Source organism: Mus pahari, chromosome 14 (genome assembly GCF_900095145.1).
Source record: "Mus pahari chromosome 14, PAHARI_EIJ_v1.1, whole genome shotgun sequence".
Lineage (NCBI taxonomy): Eukaryota > Metazoa > Chordata > Mammalia > Rodentia > Muridae > Mus > Mus pahari.
The window spans coordinates 14551632-14568789 of NC_034603.1; the positions used below are offsets into that span (position 1 = coordinate 14551632).

The following is a 17158-nucleotide window of genomic DNA, read 5'->3' on the forward strand; positions in this document are numbered from 1 at the left end:
AAAAAAAAAAAAGAAAAAAAAAACAAAAAAACTTTTGCCATGAGGGCTAGCCAATTGGAAGTAAGAGCTGCCCAGATGGAACATGGCAAATTATAAAATGGGATTATTGATAGAGAAATAGATTTAAATAGCATAGAGGGTAGATATCTGCCCAGGTCTAGTGGTAACTAAGGCTTATAATAAAATTTGTGTGCCTTTAATCCAGGAACTGAATGATCAAAGGCAGGGCAAAAAACCCCTGATTGAGATTAAATATTTTCTACAACAAATTGGCGCCTAATGTGGGTCTTGAACCCACAACCCTGAGATTAAGAGTCTCATGCTCTACCAACAGAGCTAGTAAAATTAAAAAGTAATGCTTTTCCATTGCCCCAAACCATTTTGCTCTAGGAAAGGTATATCCTGCTGGTCAGTGTATGGACCCAGTGTTAGGTTGGGGCAGAGTTGTTTTGTTTTTATCCAACAACAACAACAACAACAACAACAAAAACAAAGTTATGCTCATGAAAGCTATCATGGGGTAGAATTTCGAGCTGCTCTGAGCAGTCAGCCTGTCTTAGAATGTGGGGCTCCCACGGGAGAACTAATGTCAGTTTGTAAGAGCTAACTTGAAAATGAATGTCACACTGCTATGAGCAACCAGTCTTTATAAACATGGGCTTTCATAGGAGAACTGATTACAGCTCAACCTAGCACATTATACAATAAGTGAGAGGGAATTTAAATTCAGTTGAATGTAGAGGATATTAAATCAATTTACATGAAGAGAAAGGGTGATATAAGTATATTTATCTACAGGAATATTAATCTCCAAAGAAGGGAGAGAAAATGAGAATTAATATAAATGTTTAAAGGGTGTATAGATAAATAAATCCAGGCCTTTGATCTTAATACTTGGAAGATAAAGGCAAGGACAGATAGGTTCCTTGTGAGTTGAGGCCAATCTAATCTACAAAACAAGTTCAAGTTGGCCTGGGCTATACAGAGAAACCCTGTTTTAATGCATAATAATAATTGTTTTTAAAATGTTTTAAGTTATCAAAGATATTAATCTCTAAAGAAGAGAGAAAGTCATGGAAATTGATTTCGAAGTTTTCAAGGGTACATAGATAATGAATAAATAAATCCAGGCCTTTGATCTCAATACTTGGGAGACTAAGGCAGGGACAGATAAGTTCCTTGTGGGTTTGAGACCAGCCTAATCTACAGAGCAATCCAGGTCAACCTGGTCTACACACACATAAAAAGAATCCTGTCTCAATAAATAATAATAATTGTTTTAAACTGTTTTCATTGTTTTAAATTATCAAAATGAAGGTGGTTATAAGTGCTCTCTCTGGTGGTGATGGCATTACAAATCCTCTACGAGAGAAGTCACACTAGAGCAGACCTAAATTTAACAAGAGGCTGCTAATTGGGTCAGTCTGTACTCTCAATGATTTCAAATTGCTGGACCAAAGGCATGCTATGGTGGCTTAGCTGCTGAGGGTTAGGCTCACAGCCAAACACACAAGAGTTCAGGTCCCATCCCTAATTAATGTTGGATAATGTTTGAATAAAGTAACTGGAGTGAGCTAGCTGGCTGTCAGGCTTCCCCGGGAGGATGCACCCCTCTGCTCCTTTGGAAAACGAGGGCTCAGCATTCTGTTGCTGCACCTACAACCAACATCAATCAACACATCCCTGCCGGTCTCACTTGAGAGAGTCGCTGCCGCCATCATTGTAGCCATACGCCCAGTCATGACGACAGAAGATGACGTAACAGAGAACTGCCCACTGGACATCTCCCTACCTCCTCCGTTGACACTTGTGAAGTCGTGGGTAGTGAGTGCTCACTGAATGGGGGTGTCTTTCTGAACCATTCTCTGGGTCTATTATGAAAGATGATAAAAGGTCAGGGTGAAGGTTGTAGGACGAGGAACCAGATTGCTGAAGCTCACCCCTGCTTTAACTCTTTACTGCTTGTGTGCATTTGGGCTGGTCACGGGGAAAATATTGGAAAGGATCAGAGAAGTTAGTATGAGAAATTAAGCTCTCATCAGCCTGGTGCCTGGTCCATAGAAAAGCTCAATAAGTTATAGCTACTGTGATGATGGTCACCAGCCCTGCTGCCAAGTTCCAGTCGGTACTTTCAGTGATCCCTACGGGGAACTTTCCACTCGCTGGGTGTAATATTGGTGCCCACAGGATCCCCAGTCAGTCTGTGATCCACATCATTCAGTGGCCAATATTGTAGCCATTAGAGGAAGCTGGGGTGATGGGCCAGGCTCTGGTCAGCTGGGATGAAGAGATAGCTTGGGAACAGGATGCCAATGTTGCCCTGGCCTCCATTCTTTCCTGTGCAGAGTAGGGAAGTGGCTGTGATCCCTGCTCTTTGCCCTCCACCCTAGCTGTTAAGGGAACACCTTAGGTGTCTCACCATAGGCCAGATAGCGGCTGCTGTGTCAGCCAGGATGCAGCCGGAAAGTTGATAGTCTTCCTGGTACTGGAATGAGGTCAGCGAGGGATGGGGTCAGGAAAGGTCTACTGCCCATCAGAGTCTGTGATGTCTGTCCCAAGAGAATCACGAGCTCTTTTTAAAGGACAAAACCTGGGTGGGCATCCTGAGAGGGCAGTGGTGGCTGGAGGTTGAGTGGCCCAAGAAACAAGCCCTGCTACTCATGGTGCCAGAGGCTGAGCTGAGAACGTCTTTGGTTTGGAGATAAGGACCTAAGTGACTTGTTGCCAGGGTCCTGGGGATTCAGTCCTGGGCTCATTGTTCCCAGAATCTGGAACCCATTTCCTGGCTGTCTTGTTTATCTCTCTGTGTGGAAGGTGGCAGTTTGGAGAGTGGGTCAGAAGGACAAACTATATTTACTCATGACCGTAGTTGATGATGCCAGCAACACTCTTCAGAAGTGTGGCTGACTGTTGCAGGGTTCCCAGTGGGAGAGAAGATGACAGAGAAGGCATCTGGTCCCCTTCCCTCCTCAGACACAGTTTACTGAAAGGTAATTGACCATGGGACGCACAGTTGGCAGACATTACTGTCTTCTCATTCCTACATCAGTGTTAGGTTGGCACATCATAGATCTTAGTGGATGAGATGACAGGGTGCTGCCCTGTGGGCATCTCCCTACCTCTCTGTTGATAGTGGTGAAGCCACGGGCAGTAAGTGCTAACTGAACCTAGAGAGCCACAGAGGCTTCGGTGGTACAGTACCCTAAGCAGTTGCATCTAACCCATGGGTGTCTGCCAAGGCTCGGGATAGGTCATGGATCACAGTGACTACTCCCATGCTCAGACTGTTCTTCACCAGGGCAGGCAGCTTGGCTTGTTCATATTCCATCCTTAGCAACTACCATGGTGGTAGATGCATAGCTAGAATGGCTCCCTTCCTGCCAACCATGAATACAGTTGTTTCTCTGTGCTCCCGCTTCCACCTCTGTACAGTTAACCAATTGTGGATCAAGTATTTTAGAAAAAAAAAGGTTTGATTATATATATTTTTTCTTGATCTTAGTCCCTAAATAATATAGTATATATAACATATCTTTACATTTAAAAATATTATTTGTTTATTATTTATTTATTTGTTTGTTTAATATGTGTTCTCCTGAGTGTATGTCTGAGCACCATGTGTGTGCAGTGCCTGTAGAGGCTAAGAGAGAACATCAGATTCCCTGGACCTGGAGTTTTTAGAGGCACTTTGTGAGCTGTCTGTCATGGGTGCTGGTACCAAACTCAGATTTTCTGAAAGAGAAGCCAGTGAGTGCTCTTAATTGCTGAGCCATCTCTCCAGGCCCAGCATTTATCTTTGTGTGTGTGTGTGTGTGTGTGTGTGTGTGTGTGTGTGTGTGTGTGTTTAGTTGGTTGGTTTTTCAAGACAGGGCTTCTCTGTGTAGCCCTGGCTGTCCTTCAACTTACTCTGTAGACCAGGCTGGCCTCAAACTCACAGAGATCTGTCTGCCTCTACCTCCCAAGTGCTGGGATTAAAGGCATGCACCACCACCACTCCTGGTTCAGCATTTACATTTTATTTGGTATTATAAGTAACCTAGAGGGGATATAAAATATACAGGAAGACACTAGTAGGTTATAAATCAATAGCACACCATTTTATATATGGTTCGGAGTGTCTGGGATTTTTGTTTCCTTGGGAGTGTGGACCCAAGTCCCTATGGATACCAGCAACAAGACTATTTGTGTTTGAATGATATCTAGAACCCAGTGAAATCTCTGTGAGGGAAAAACCCCAGCACATATCTTTGAGTTCAGTGAAAGATTTGTTCTATATGGTTAGTCGTGGGCGTTACCTCACCAGATAGTTGCTGGCATGGGGCAGTTGATGGGTAGGAATGCTGGCTGTTAAGTATCACCTGGCTCCCAGGGACAAGGACACTTGTCTTTCATTTAATCACTCAAGAGCCCCATGAGTTAGTATATTATCATTTTTATTTTAGGGATGGGGAAATTGAAGCTCGGGGTCATGAGATGTTTCTTGAGGAGCGTGTGACCGTTGAGTGCCACAGCTAAATCTAGAGGCTGGCTATCTTGCCGGCAGGCCAGTGCGCTTCTTCTGATCACATGTTACCTTTTCTGGGCCTATACAGTTTAATGATTGTCTATGGGGTCTATGGGGTCTACAACTGTCATGGGTCGTGCTTGATTTGGTGGCCTTTAGGGGTCCCGGTCTAAAGCCTGAACTAAGGGAGGTCTAAGTGCTCTGAGATTCTGTGCCCTATAGTGTATTTCTCTATAGAGGCTCTAAGCTTGCACCCGGCCTTCCCAGAGGGGCTCATGGCCCAGTATAACGTGAAGAAGCATGGGGCATTTGAATCTGCACAAGGGACTTTTCCAGACGCATTGACCAGCGCTTCCATTTCTCTTATCCACAGAGGACTGGTTATAGTGAGAAGTAACCTCAGCTACATCATCGAGCCCGTCCCTGACAGCGACAGCCAACACCGTATTTACAGATCCGAACATCTCACGCTGCCCCCGGGGAACTGTGGGTTCGAGCACTCCGGGCCCACCTCGAAGGACTGGGCCCTTCAGTTTACACATCAGACCAAAAAGCAACCTCGAAGAGTGAGTTTTCAGGTTCCCAGTGGAGCTGGCAGACTGGAGTCTGTCCTCTCTGTACCCTTACTTTGGTTCCAGGGGTATTTCTAGATTGAGAGAGAAGGGTAAGAAAGAGGGANNNCCCCNCCTCTCTCTCTCTCTCTCTCTCTCTCTCTCTCTCTCTCTCTCTCTCTCTCTCTCTCTCTCTCTCTCTTTCTCTCTCTGTGTCTGTCTGTCTCTCTCTCTGTCTCTTTCTGTCTCTCTGTCTCTCTCTCTCTGTCTCTCTGTCTGTCTGTCTCTCCTCTAGGGATTGTTGAGTAAGATACCTTTGTAAGAACCTCTGTTTATATTTAAAATAGTCTAAGATACTGATTTAAAAAACTGTGTAAGGTTAAAAAATGTCCACTTCCCCTCTTGGAATAGCTACCTCATCTGATGTACAATATTTATTTTGTTCACACTGAGAACGGAGGTCTGTGGTCTCAAAGTTACTTGGGAACTAAGCTGTCGGCGTGTTCCCTTGTGGGGTGCTGGCCTTGATTTTGCTTGTGCTAGCCAGTTTGGCTTCTTCGTCTTTTGAGACCAGAGGGTTAGATCCCATGGCTCAGAAAGGCCTTGAGTAATAACCCGTTTGCAGATGGAGTTGGTGGGCTGCAGCCAGGACTGTCCCTAACGCCTAAATGTAAAAGAAGTAAAAAGGTCACAGCTTATTAACCAGTGTGGTTTCTCAGCTGCTCCGTGGGATGAGCTGGAGCCAGCCATTTCTACTGCACCGACCTGCTTCTGTCTCTTGTCCAGATGAAACGGGAAGATTTACACTCTATGAAGTACGTGGAGCTTTACCTGGTGGCTGATTATGCAGAGGTAAGGGGGTCAGCAATGGATTTCAGCAAACAAACAAACAAAAAAAAACAGAAACAAAACAAAAAACAAACAAACCTTCTCTCTTGAAAGCCTCCACTCATCACATTCATCTTTTTCTAGTTTATCCTATAAATTTGACCTTAAATCTGACCAAGGGCTCTTTTAGCCGTTTTCTATTTTTGGCTGTGAGCCTAACCTTTAATGGCTGAGCCATCTCTCCAGCCCTCTTCTAGCCATTTTAAACAGTAAGGAGAAAGAAAAAACATCAGAAAGCCAAAGAAAGGCACTCCTAGGACAGCCCCGGAAGCACGGGCTTTGCTCAGCATCTCACGGTCCAAGGTTTGGATGCTTTCTCTTAGGACTGTCTGTAATCCTTCAGAGAATCCTGTAGACTTCTGTTTTATGAAGGCAGCAAGTGCCTGCCACATCTGATCAGATACCGTCTTCTCACATGTGTATCTATTTTTATAACCATGTTGGTGCTTCCTAAATGTCCCCAGAGCAGCAGCAGCTGTGTCACCTGGGAACTGTGAAAAATGCAAATCTCTGAGCCTCACTCCAGGTGTCTCGAACCCCAGATCATCAGGGTGGGGTCCCACAACCCATGGTTTCATAAGACATCGGATTGGTTTTGATGCATAGCGGGTAAGCTTGGGAAACACTGGCCTAAAAGAGCAGGATAGTCCCTTGATTCATTTTCCTCGAATTGGACAGGCCCCAAGATTTCACAGACACCTGTCCACCTGGCCCAGTCATTTGTCTCACTTTCTCAGGCGACTTCCTGATTTTTCTGTGCCTTACCAGCACAGTGCTTGGCATCAGGATGCAGCCATGAGCCAGAGCTGCTCCTGATTCTGAACTTTGCTGTAGAAGCACAAAACCCTTGTAGTTCTAGGCATGGTGGCCACTGAAATGGGCCCTTGGTGACGCTTAAAATGCACGCAGCGGATCTGGTGCGGTTTAGAGCCTTGGTAGACCCTCTCTGACCCGGTGATGCCAAAGATGGCAGGTGGCATGTAAAGAAAGCTTGAATGGAGACTTATCCTGGAGTCCAGGAGTTCTGTTTCCTCCTGGGAGCCCTCCATGCACCCACCACCCATATTTCCATTAACCATGCATTACCTTCGAGTCCCATACTGTGTGGTGGCATGACCACAGCCAAACGTACTTTCCTGTGCCCTGGCTGAACACTTCCAAACTTTCTGTCCTCCTTGAAAGTGGGGGTGGGGCTCTTCACTGTGTCATGGTCTCCTGTCCTCTCTACTTGGGGCTACCAGCTTCCCCAATGGCCACTTTCTACGCACCTCATAGCCCCACAGTGTGGATCAGGGGTGATGCCAGTGGGTGGGAGAGTTCTAGCCCAGGTTTGAGAACTGATTTTCAGAGCTAGAGGCAGGAAGAGAAGGACCTTAAGCCTTCTTAAAGACAAGAGGAGTTCACTGGGCGAAGAAGTGGAGGGGAAGGGCTTTCTAGGGAGGGAACATTGTGTTTACTTTCAGAAGAGTTTAGCTTTTTTAAGCTGATATTGGCATTGTGGTTTTTTTTTTTTTTTTTTTTTTTTTTCCCAGCAGCCAGGAATGGGTGGGTTCTAAGGTTTTTGTTTTCTTTTTACAGATTGATGTATATAGATGGGGGAGCAGCAACAAAGGTTGGTTTCAAAGCCAGCCAAGTACCCCACTCAGCCCTGCCCCACAGTGGCAACCTTTGGCTGAATTGTGAAGGTTCCTGGGAGAAAGCAAGGCCTTTCCTCCCAGAGAGCTCTCCACTTAAGCTTTGTATCTTGTATTGTCTGATACAAGGTCTTTCGTCATTTTTCCTAAACTACAAGATTGTTCAGATCAAATGTCCTGAGGCTCCAATGGCATGAGACACCTAGAACTCCCGCTGCTCCAGCTTAAGGGGGGAATATTATTCCTTTGCCCAGTGGGTCCTTGGTGCAGGGTGAGTCTCCAGCAGGCACAGAAGAGGAGGAGCTGGGGAGTGGTCTGCCACCTGGCAGCTAGACTCCCAGCAAACCAGGCAAGAAAAGGCTCTGTTTGAAGGTGACTCCATGGCTGTAGGACCACCCAGAGGATCTTACTGATGCAGGGGAGTGAGCTACCCCTTAAGAAGCACCAGTCACATAGGCATCCTCACCCCCTTTGCTACAAGTCACCCCCATGACTCGTGCCTCTTGTTGAGTGAGGGATCTCTTGGTTCTCAGGGTCATGAAGATCTCTCAGCTGTAGGTTTTGAATGATTCATGTCTGGGTTGGAACAGGCCAGGCAAGATTTGCAGCCCAGAATCTGCTGGCAGAAATGTATTCCTGGCCGTTAATCTGAGAGTGCAGGAAGATGAATCAAGGGAAGGATGTAGTATTTGTGATTTATCACCCGGTGCTGAGACACAGCAGCTATCTCCGGGCTCGGAACTCACAGCTGCCAGAGGGGTCTTCGAGTGGGAAAGCAAGCTCTGGGAAGTGAGGCTGTGCTATTGGCATCTAGAGAGAGCTGTCGGCAGTAAGTAAGCAAGCAATGGCCATACTGCCTGGGCCATGGCTGAGGTGGAAGCTTCTGGGATGATTCTCAGCATGTTCATTCTGTAGGCAAGGAGGAATATGAGAGAGCTGCTTGGGTGGGTCCCGGCACATTCACTCATTTATTAAGTGAAATAGAATGCAATGGGAGCAAAGGGGGTGGGTATGTTGGGGGAGGGAAAAGGATGGGTTTAGACATAGGGCTGTAAAGGACTTCGGTGGTACCAGCAGGATGTAAGGTGTCTGGGAAAGGCTGGCCTGACCTGGTGTTATACGACCAGGGTTACCTCAGAAAGTGTAACACTGAAGCACATTATTTCTTAAGACCAGAGGTTGTAAACTACAGCCCATGTGAACCTATCACATGTTCCTGTGAGTATTACTCTGGACCAGGGCCATACGGTTTATGGTATCCTGGAAGCTTTGAAGCCACCAAGGAGAACTGTGTCGCTGTGGTCCACCACGGCAGAACTGAGCAGCTGTGGTCAATGACCATGTGCTCTACCAAGCCTCATAGTGTTTACTCCGTGGCGCTTTGCAGAATAAGCTTACCAACTCTTGCTTCAGAGTCTTCTGGAAAACATGACACTGTTTTAACTATGGTGGCCTCACCGGGCCTTGCTGTTTGAGGATAGGATTAATATATTTGGAAGCCTGAAATCTCATCCCAATGCTGTACTAAGTGTTTACTAAATAAATGGAAATACTCTTGCCACAGGACTAGTTTAGAAGTCAGGAGGTCTTGGTAATAGAAACTTCTAGATTAAACAGTTTGCAAAGGTCTGTGCAACAGGGTTCTAGAATTTACCTCTGTAGGAGATAAGGATAGCGATAGAGTTCTTTTCCGGTGAGTGTTGCTTCCAAAGAAGTCAAGGACTGTTGCAGAATCTATACAAGAGAGAGGAAGTGGTGTACCAGAGCTGGGAGTCAGCCCTTGCCAAACAAGTATTCTAGGGCATCTCATTTGGGTGTTCTGGAGGCTCCGGAGGAGGAGACCTGTGGCGGCTTGAAACTGGACATACAGAATACCCACCTAACAACACATTCACTAGGTATCCAGGTTCTGGGTCAAAACAACAGCAGACAGGGCGTGTCTACCATCTAGGGCAGGGGGAGGTTACAGTTCTAAAATCTTTTCGTCGTCCCACCCTGACAATTTCCCTACTTCATTATTTCAGACAGAAATGGTAATACAAAGCCTCCTAATGGGACTTTAGGCAGACATTCTAATCAAGTACAGCACAATCTTCTCTCCTATGCTCCATTAGCAATGTCTGATTTCACAGTGATGATGTCTGATTTCACAGTGATGATGAAGTCAAAGAATCTCACTAAAGAAGGCACTGCCACTTGGAATCATGTGGAAGGCAAAACCTGTTGCTGATGCCACATGGTCCTGTTGGCAGCACCCTCTATGTGACATTTGCATGGCCCCCCACTGCAGTTAGTCTGTGCAGGTTCTCTGTGAGTTTCTTAGCTCTTTTAAATTGTGTCCTTCTTTCTTAAGTAGAGGATTTGTTGATATGGTTATTTCTGGCTCTCCCTTCATTGTGACTGAAACTCTTGAAGGGTGTCTCTTTTGTGCTAAGCACCACAGCTTGTCCATAGAGCAGTTTAGCAACCATCAGATCAGTAACAACTGACCACATGTAGGAAAAAGCCTTGTAAGTTGTGTGACGGTTGCTTCCTATTGGGTTGATAAGCAAAGCAAAGGGACCAGTCCCTCCTCTGATCAATCAGTGAGCTAACCAGAAGCATTGTAATAGAAAGGCAGGAAAATAACTACCTGAAGGGGCTGGATGAAGATGGCCACATCTGCTCTGTTTGCTGCCTTGACCTGGGAGATGGAGGCAGCCAAGATGGATCTCAGTCAGGTCATTCCCTCCTCAAGCCATGGGAAGGGCCATTGCTGAAAAATGATTGCATGCCGAAGACCCTTGGGTGAGCGCCGTGGAGGGGCCTGTCTCACCTGGTTCTGTTTGTCCCGTTTAGTTTCAGAAGAATCGGCATGACCAGGATGCCACCAAACGCAAGCTCATGGAGATTGCCAACTATGTTGATAAGGTGAGACCAGGTGTGTACTTTCTGGGGAGGTTGCTACACCTCAGATGGTCTGCAGGGCAGGAGGTCACACGCACCTGAGCTCTCGTTGCTGATTTGGGACCTGGAGCTATCAACCAGAGGCAAACAACTTCTTGGGTTGGGTTTTGTCTTTTGTTGGTTTGTGTGAGTGTTTGGGGCTTTTGTTTTTGCTCTGTTTTAATTCATAAAGTACAAGCACTGGCTTAAATCAGTGGCTTTCAGTTATGTTTATAGTTTTCTGATGGAAATCACGTTTCAAAAATGAGATCTTGTGCCCCTGCCCATGTAAAAGTCACATGGAAGCAGATGGCTGGAAACAGAAGTGCCCCCAGCTCTGACCCCCTGACCTTTCTCACAAATGAAGTGGGTTTTGAGGCACACTGGGCAAGGGACAGCCCAGTTTAAAAGGCATCGAGGGTGTGTTCCCTCCAGGTAAAAACCCAGTGATTCTTTGACTTAGGAGTTGAAGTGGATCGGGATCAGAAGGTGTGCACAGAACCTTTAAAAGGCAAGTCTGCCTACAGCTGATGTAGTAAACTGTTTGAGGATCCAACCCCGCCCCCTGCCTAGGAAGACTACGAATAGTTACACTTCTTCAGTCAGGGTTATTTAAAACACACACTTAGGAAATTCACACAAGTTTGAGCTGCATTAAATGGGGTGTTCTCAGACCCAGAAGTATTCTTTGTGAAAGCAAGTTCCAGCACAAAAGGCAGAGAAAGTAACTTTGCAATGGTAGCTCCTCTCCACAAGCAAAGCTTTGACATGCTTTGGTCATGTGCCTCCTTTTAGGTGGGGAGAACTAAGGTTGCATGCTTGCCACTGGCTGACAGTCCCAGCCCTGGGGTTTCTTGTCTCTTTGAGATAATCTTTCTGATAATCACTTCAGGATGCTGTAGAACTCTGAAGGCTTTCTTGGCCGGCTAGAGGTTCACAGATCCCAGATCTCGGGCTGGAGAGATGGTTCACCCGATAACAAATAGAAATTAGAAACTTTCAAACTGGGCGGTGGTGATGCATGCCTTTAATCCCAGTACTGGGGAGGCAGAGGCAGGTCTCTGAGTTTAAGGCCAACCTGGTCTTACAAGGTGAGTTTCCAGAATAGCCAGGGCTATGTAGAGAAACCTCGTCTCTAAAAACCATAAACAAACAAACAAACAAATTTTAAAAATTAAACTTTCAGGGCTTAAAAGGCAGAGTTGGTTGCTGTGGAGTTACTAGATGAAAAGTTCACAGCCTTGTATTTTTTTTTTCCTCTGCCCTCAACAGCTGTGGAAAGAGGCCACTGGTATGTAACAGGTGAAAATCAAACACTGGCCTTTCCTGGAGGGGGGAAGGATTCTAGGGACACAGTAGAGTCCTGTGTCCAGCTCCTAACTCACCAGCAATAGCAACTCAGGGATCCTGTAACCAAACACCCAACATCTGGAAAAATGTGTTTTCCCTGGGGATACAGGAAGCTGATCCTACCACCACCTGTGTAGCAACCATTGTCCCAGACTGACGCCGCCGCCGGGGAGGTGCCGGGTTTGGCTGGCTGGCTGGCTCTAGGAATTTTCCTCCCTCCCTCCCTGGGTGATTAGAGTCTACTTCTAAGCCCTGATGAGAAGTGGAAGTGGTATGTCAGTAAACACATCAAACAAATAAACAAGAACAACTCCAGAAAAAGCAAAGATGCGGAGGGAAAAGAGGGTAAGCCGCACACCCCGGGTGTTGGTGGAAACCCTGTGCCTTGTGGAAGCCTCCAACTTCCCTCCCGGCACACTCGGTTTATCACGCCCAGTAGGGTGCGGCACACGGGCTCCTCTGAAATTTGTTGAGCCAGCTACTTGGACTGAACATTTAAGAGCTAAAACTGGAAGAACTCTACGCATTTGCTGAATCAGGGGCCCGATCCACAGTGTTTTCTTTGAGCCATAAGAAAAGCCAAGTTGACTTCCCTTAAAAAGCTCCTGAGTGAAGCAAAATCAGATGCTTGGGTTCTTCTGTAACGACAGATATGACAAAGACAGGAGAACCAGGAGCCCATCAAGGATTCGAGTGTGCGTGTGTGCACTTTATTATTATATACATACTGTATGATCCCAGCTCTTCAGCAGCAGATGATCACAAGGGCCCTGGGGGTCTAATCTGGTTCATCTTGGCTCCAGAGTCTTTCTGCTGAGATTTTTTGGGCAAATGTCTCAACTCCTCTAAGCCTCAGTACCCTTCCTTCTTCATGACAAGCATTTGATGAACAGCGGGGACCCCCAGTTATTCATTTTAGCTGGGAAGGAACCCACCATTTTTAGATTGGGGTGATCTATCCTTTTGTGGCTTCTGCGTTATGAGGGTTGGTTTTCTTTTTTTTTTTTTTAAGTCACTCATGGGCTGGGGAGGTGACCCAGTGTGTAAAGTATCTGCTGGTACACAAGGACCTGAATTCCCAGCACCCAACTAAACGCCCCGCATGGTGTCATGACCCTATAACCATGTGGCCGGTGGGGGAGGCAGGGGACAGAGACGGGTCCATCCCTGGACCTCCCAAGCCAACCAGTCAGGTTTTAATCAGTGAGCCCCTGGTTTAGTGAGAGAGAAACCCTGTCTGAAAAATAACATGGGAGAATAAATGGAGGGAGGCAACACGGACCTTTGGACTTTGTGTGTATATGTGCACACAGAAGATACATGTACATGTAATATGTGCACACACAGGACACATGTACATGCAACACTGGCATGGTAGCATCGGCCAGGCCCATCAGAGAACCTCTTGATGGCCTTTTTTTTTTAACCTCTGTGTTCTAAGCCAAGATACTCCAGTTTGACCACCAGAGTGTATCTCTCTGAAGGTCATACTTCCCACTCTCCAGAGCCAGAGAGCAATCCCAGCCTCTGTGCTTTCAGCACCTAGGCCGGGTGGTGAGAGAAACTGGCCTTTCGGTGTCTTTTCAGTTTTACCGCTCCCTGAACATCCGGATCGCACTTGTCGGCTTGGAGGTGTGGACGCATGGGGATAAGTGTGAAGTTTCGGAGAATCCCTACTCTACCCTCTGGTCCTTTCTTAGTTGGAGGCGCAAGCTGCTTGCTCAGAAGAGCCACGACAATGCTCAGCTAATCACGTAAGCGGCCCTTTCCTGGTCCCGTTGCATCAGCTTTGGCTGCAGGACCTCTGCCTGCCGTAGGGGTGCAAAGTTCACCCTTCCTTTCACAGGGGCCAAAGTTGGTTGTGCAAGACCTCCCCCTGCTCCCTGGGCCAGAAAACCAGGCATTATCAGACTCAGCATACCTTGAAAGCATGTTAAAACGCCTAAGAATGATAACAGTCCTCTGCCGAGTTCCACGTGAGGCAATTGGCCTCACCCGTAGTCAGCTGAGCGGCTGAGGCACTTGGGAGTGAACATTAGGGGAATGAGCGCATGACTCGTGGTCGCAGCTGCTAGCCTGAAACAGGCGTTCTTGAGCACGTCAGTTGTCCTCCCACTGCAGGCTACAGGAGATGGGTCCTCAGGTCCTTCCCACCGTCCGTTCTCTGGGATCTCAGGGCTGAAGTCCTGGGAAGGTCAAAATGGTAGACTATAGGACCTTCGTGCTTGGTGAGAGGAAATTCTGAAACATTTGGCCAAGTGCTGTGTTGACTTTCTGGCAGCCTCAGCCTAAGAAAGAAAGGAGGACTGATGGGGTCAGGGTGCTAGGTGACAGGCCTCTAAGGGTGACTGGGATGTATCAGTGTTGCCTTCCAGGGTAGATTGAGGTGGTTCAACAAAGGCACATAGACAATAAACTCCTTTACTTGTTTTTGTTTTTTGTTTCTTTTTTTTTTTTTAACATAGCCAAGTCAGTAATTATTTCATCCTTGATCCCTTGAATTACCCTTTCATAATAACTGGGATTTCTAATATTTACCTGTCCCTAAAACCTAGACTCTTAGTGGTCACTTGAGGACTATCCACTCACTGAAAAAGTCTTTGTTTGCTGAAACATTTGGCCTGAACTTTTGGATTGAACACCTTGAATCTGTTTACAGCACTAAAGCTTCCCAGAGCTAAGTGCAAGTCTCTGAAATGCCAAACTGGGCTTCATACACACAGATCAGCATATATTGAATTTATTAAACAAACATTTATTAAACATTCATTTATTCCTCCTCGCCTACTCTGGGTGGGAGAGATGGAGAGGGGATAAGTTAAACCGGAAGAAACTGGCTGTTGACAGGTTAGGGTCATCATTGCGGAGTAGAGATGGAAACAGCTTAGCCCTGCACCCAGCTGCAGTTTGTGAGGCTGCCAAAGGGGCTCAGCTACTTTCTTGGTCCTTGTATGATGTGCGGATCACAGCATCAGCCCCATGGCTGCTGTCCAGCATCCCTACTTTTGCCCCCAAGACGCATGCCACCGATGGTAAGGCCTGAGCCGATGGCCACTGGCGGAAATGGACGTGATTCACTTGGGCATCACAGCCTAGACTACGCCCTTCCCTGTGACCCCTGTTTCTGGCCGTTTTCTATGAATCAGGAATGGAGCACAGCTTTTCAAGCCCTGCCTTCTTCCTTTTGGAGATTTTGGGCACATTCTGAGGGGGGAAAGTGACCTTTCTTTGCTACTGAGAGAGGAAGTGAGAGGTGAGAGGTGTGGTATCCTGAAAGAAATCCAGTTGGTTGGGTTACCAGGCTTGTCCTCTTGGGAATAATATGGGAATGTCAGGGGATCAGTGCACATCATGGTAGCCATTCACTCCTGTCCCTGGGGAACAGTTCTCTCAGCCCCCACCTGAATTACATGCCTTTTTTTCTTCCTGCAGGGGCAAGTCCTTCCAAGGCACCACCATTGGCTTGGCCCCCCTCATGGCCATGTGCTCCGTGTACCAGTCCGGAGGAGTTAGCATGGTGGGTCTCAAACAAGACAATGATGTTGCATAAGGGGACAATGGCTCCCAAGAGAGGAAGCCAGCTTTGAAAAGCCACTTGATATTTATAGTCACAGAAGAAAAAAGCATTAAAAAAGAGCAAATGTTTCAGATGGAAGTTCTTAGGTTCAAAGAATAGTAGCCAGGGGTAAAATTTCATTCATCTTTCTTTGTGTTCGTTCGTAAGCAATTGTAAAAATGGACCTCCAGATCTGCCATGTATTATTCCACAATGGGCTGGAGGAGGCAGAGCAGGAGCTGGGGGCGGGGAGAGAACAGCGGTGGAAGTGTTTCTCATCTGGGTCTTGAGTCCTTAGGTACTACTGCATTGTGAAATGAGATCCTCTCTCAAGAGTCTCAGTTAGGAAATTGCTCTCTTTTGAAATTCTGACTTGGCAAGAGTAGGGTTTGTTTTTTTTTTTTTTTTTTTTTTTTTTTGGTTTTGTTTGCTTGGCTATGAAGCTGTTGCTGGCCTGGACCTCATTGTAGAGAGCAGGCTGGCCTCTGGCTTACTCTCTAACTGAAGGTGACCTTAAGGTTCTGTTCTTCCCAATGCCATCTGTTGAGTGCTGGGACGACAAGTGTTGGCTAACATAACCAAGTTTGATGTGCTGGGATCAAACCCAAGCCTTCATGCATGCTACGCCAGTTCTCTACAGCTACATCCCTACCTAGCCCCTGGATTTTGGCTTGTCACCTCTAACCCGGAAGAGATATAAAGGAAACCTCTTCTCTGCTCATTTGTTATTTTATCCCTCTACCCATCATGTATTTTTATCGACAAGGTAGCATGAGTGTTAAACCCCAGATTCTAGAGTCAAATTGGTTTCAAAGAGCAGCCATGCGACTTTGGAGTTGTAAAGTAAAGGTAGCTTTGTGGCTTATGATCTTGGGGTAAGAATGAACATTAAGTGAGATAATAAAAGGAACATACATGCGTATGTGTGTGTGTGTGTGTGTGTGTGTGTGTGTGTGTGTGTGTATAACACTTTTGTTGTTTTTTGGAGACAGGGTCTCACTACAAAGCATTGACTATCTCAGAATTCCCCATATAGCCCAGGCTAGCCTCTAACAGAGATCCTCCTATCTCTGCCTCCTGAGTGCTAGCATTAAAGGAATGTGCAGCCATGCCTGGTGTAAACATCCTTCTTGCTGCTTTTGTTCTACTGTTTGGTTTGGGGGGATGGGTCTCACTATGTTGCCCAGGGTAGTCTCAAACATCTGGGCTCAAATGACCCTCCTGCTTCAGCCTCTCAGTTGGCTGGGACTATGGGCTTACATCATGGCACCAGCCCTATTTGTTCTGCTGATTTAAGATCACACACTGGTGGCCCTTTCTGCAGGGGCGCTCTCAGAAAACAGTGAGTCAAGTGTAACTGTTGCTCAACTCAAGGTGATATTCAAGAGATAGATACATCCACAGGTCATTCATGGCCTGTATCTTTTGAGCATTTGCTTTTCTAATGAAGACAAGTGGCTTTAGACTTGTTATAAGCAAGTTAATGAAGAGCCAATATGCTTAGCGTTAGGGGAGATCAATGGAGCGCTGTCAGGCTCAGAGAAGAAAAAGCCATGCAGGCCAGGTGGTGGTGGTGGTGGTGGTGGTGGTGATGCACGCCTTTAATCCCAGCACTCGGGAGGCAGAGGTAGGTGGATCTCTGAGTCTGAGGTCAGTCTGATCTATAGAGTGAGTTCCAGGACAGTCAGGACTACACAGAAATAGAGCAAGCGAGTGAGAGAGAGAGAGAGAGAGAGAGAGAGAGAGAGAG

The 17158-nt window shown here is 46.6% G+C and overlaps 1 protein-coding gene across 1 annotated transcript in view; it reads left to right on the forward strand.

Annotated features, from left to right (window-relative positions):
* The window catches only part of Adam19 (ADAM metallopeptidase domain 19), an 85004-nt gene that overhangs the window by 48679 nt on the left and 19167 nt on the right, over nucleotides 1-17158 (forward strand). Inside the window, exons 6-10 of the mRNA XM_021212239.2 lie at nucleotides 4878-5070; nucleotides 5842-5907; nucleotides 10416-10487; nucleotides 13440-13606; nucleotides 15285-15369. Of these exons, the coding sequence (XP_021067898.1) occupies nucleotides 4878-5070; nucleotides 5842-5907; nucleotides 10416-10487; nucleotides 13440-13606; nucleotides 15285-15369 (583 nt within the window). The remainder of the gene's footprint in view (nucleotides 1-4877; nucleotides 5071-5841; nucleotides 5908-10415; nucleotides 10488-13439; nucleotides 13607-15284; nucleotides 15370-17158) is intronic.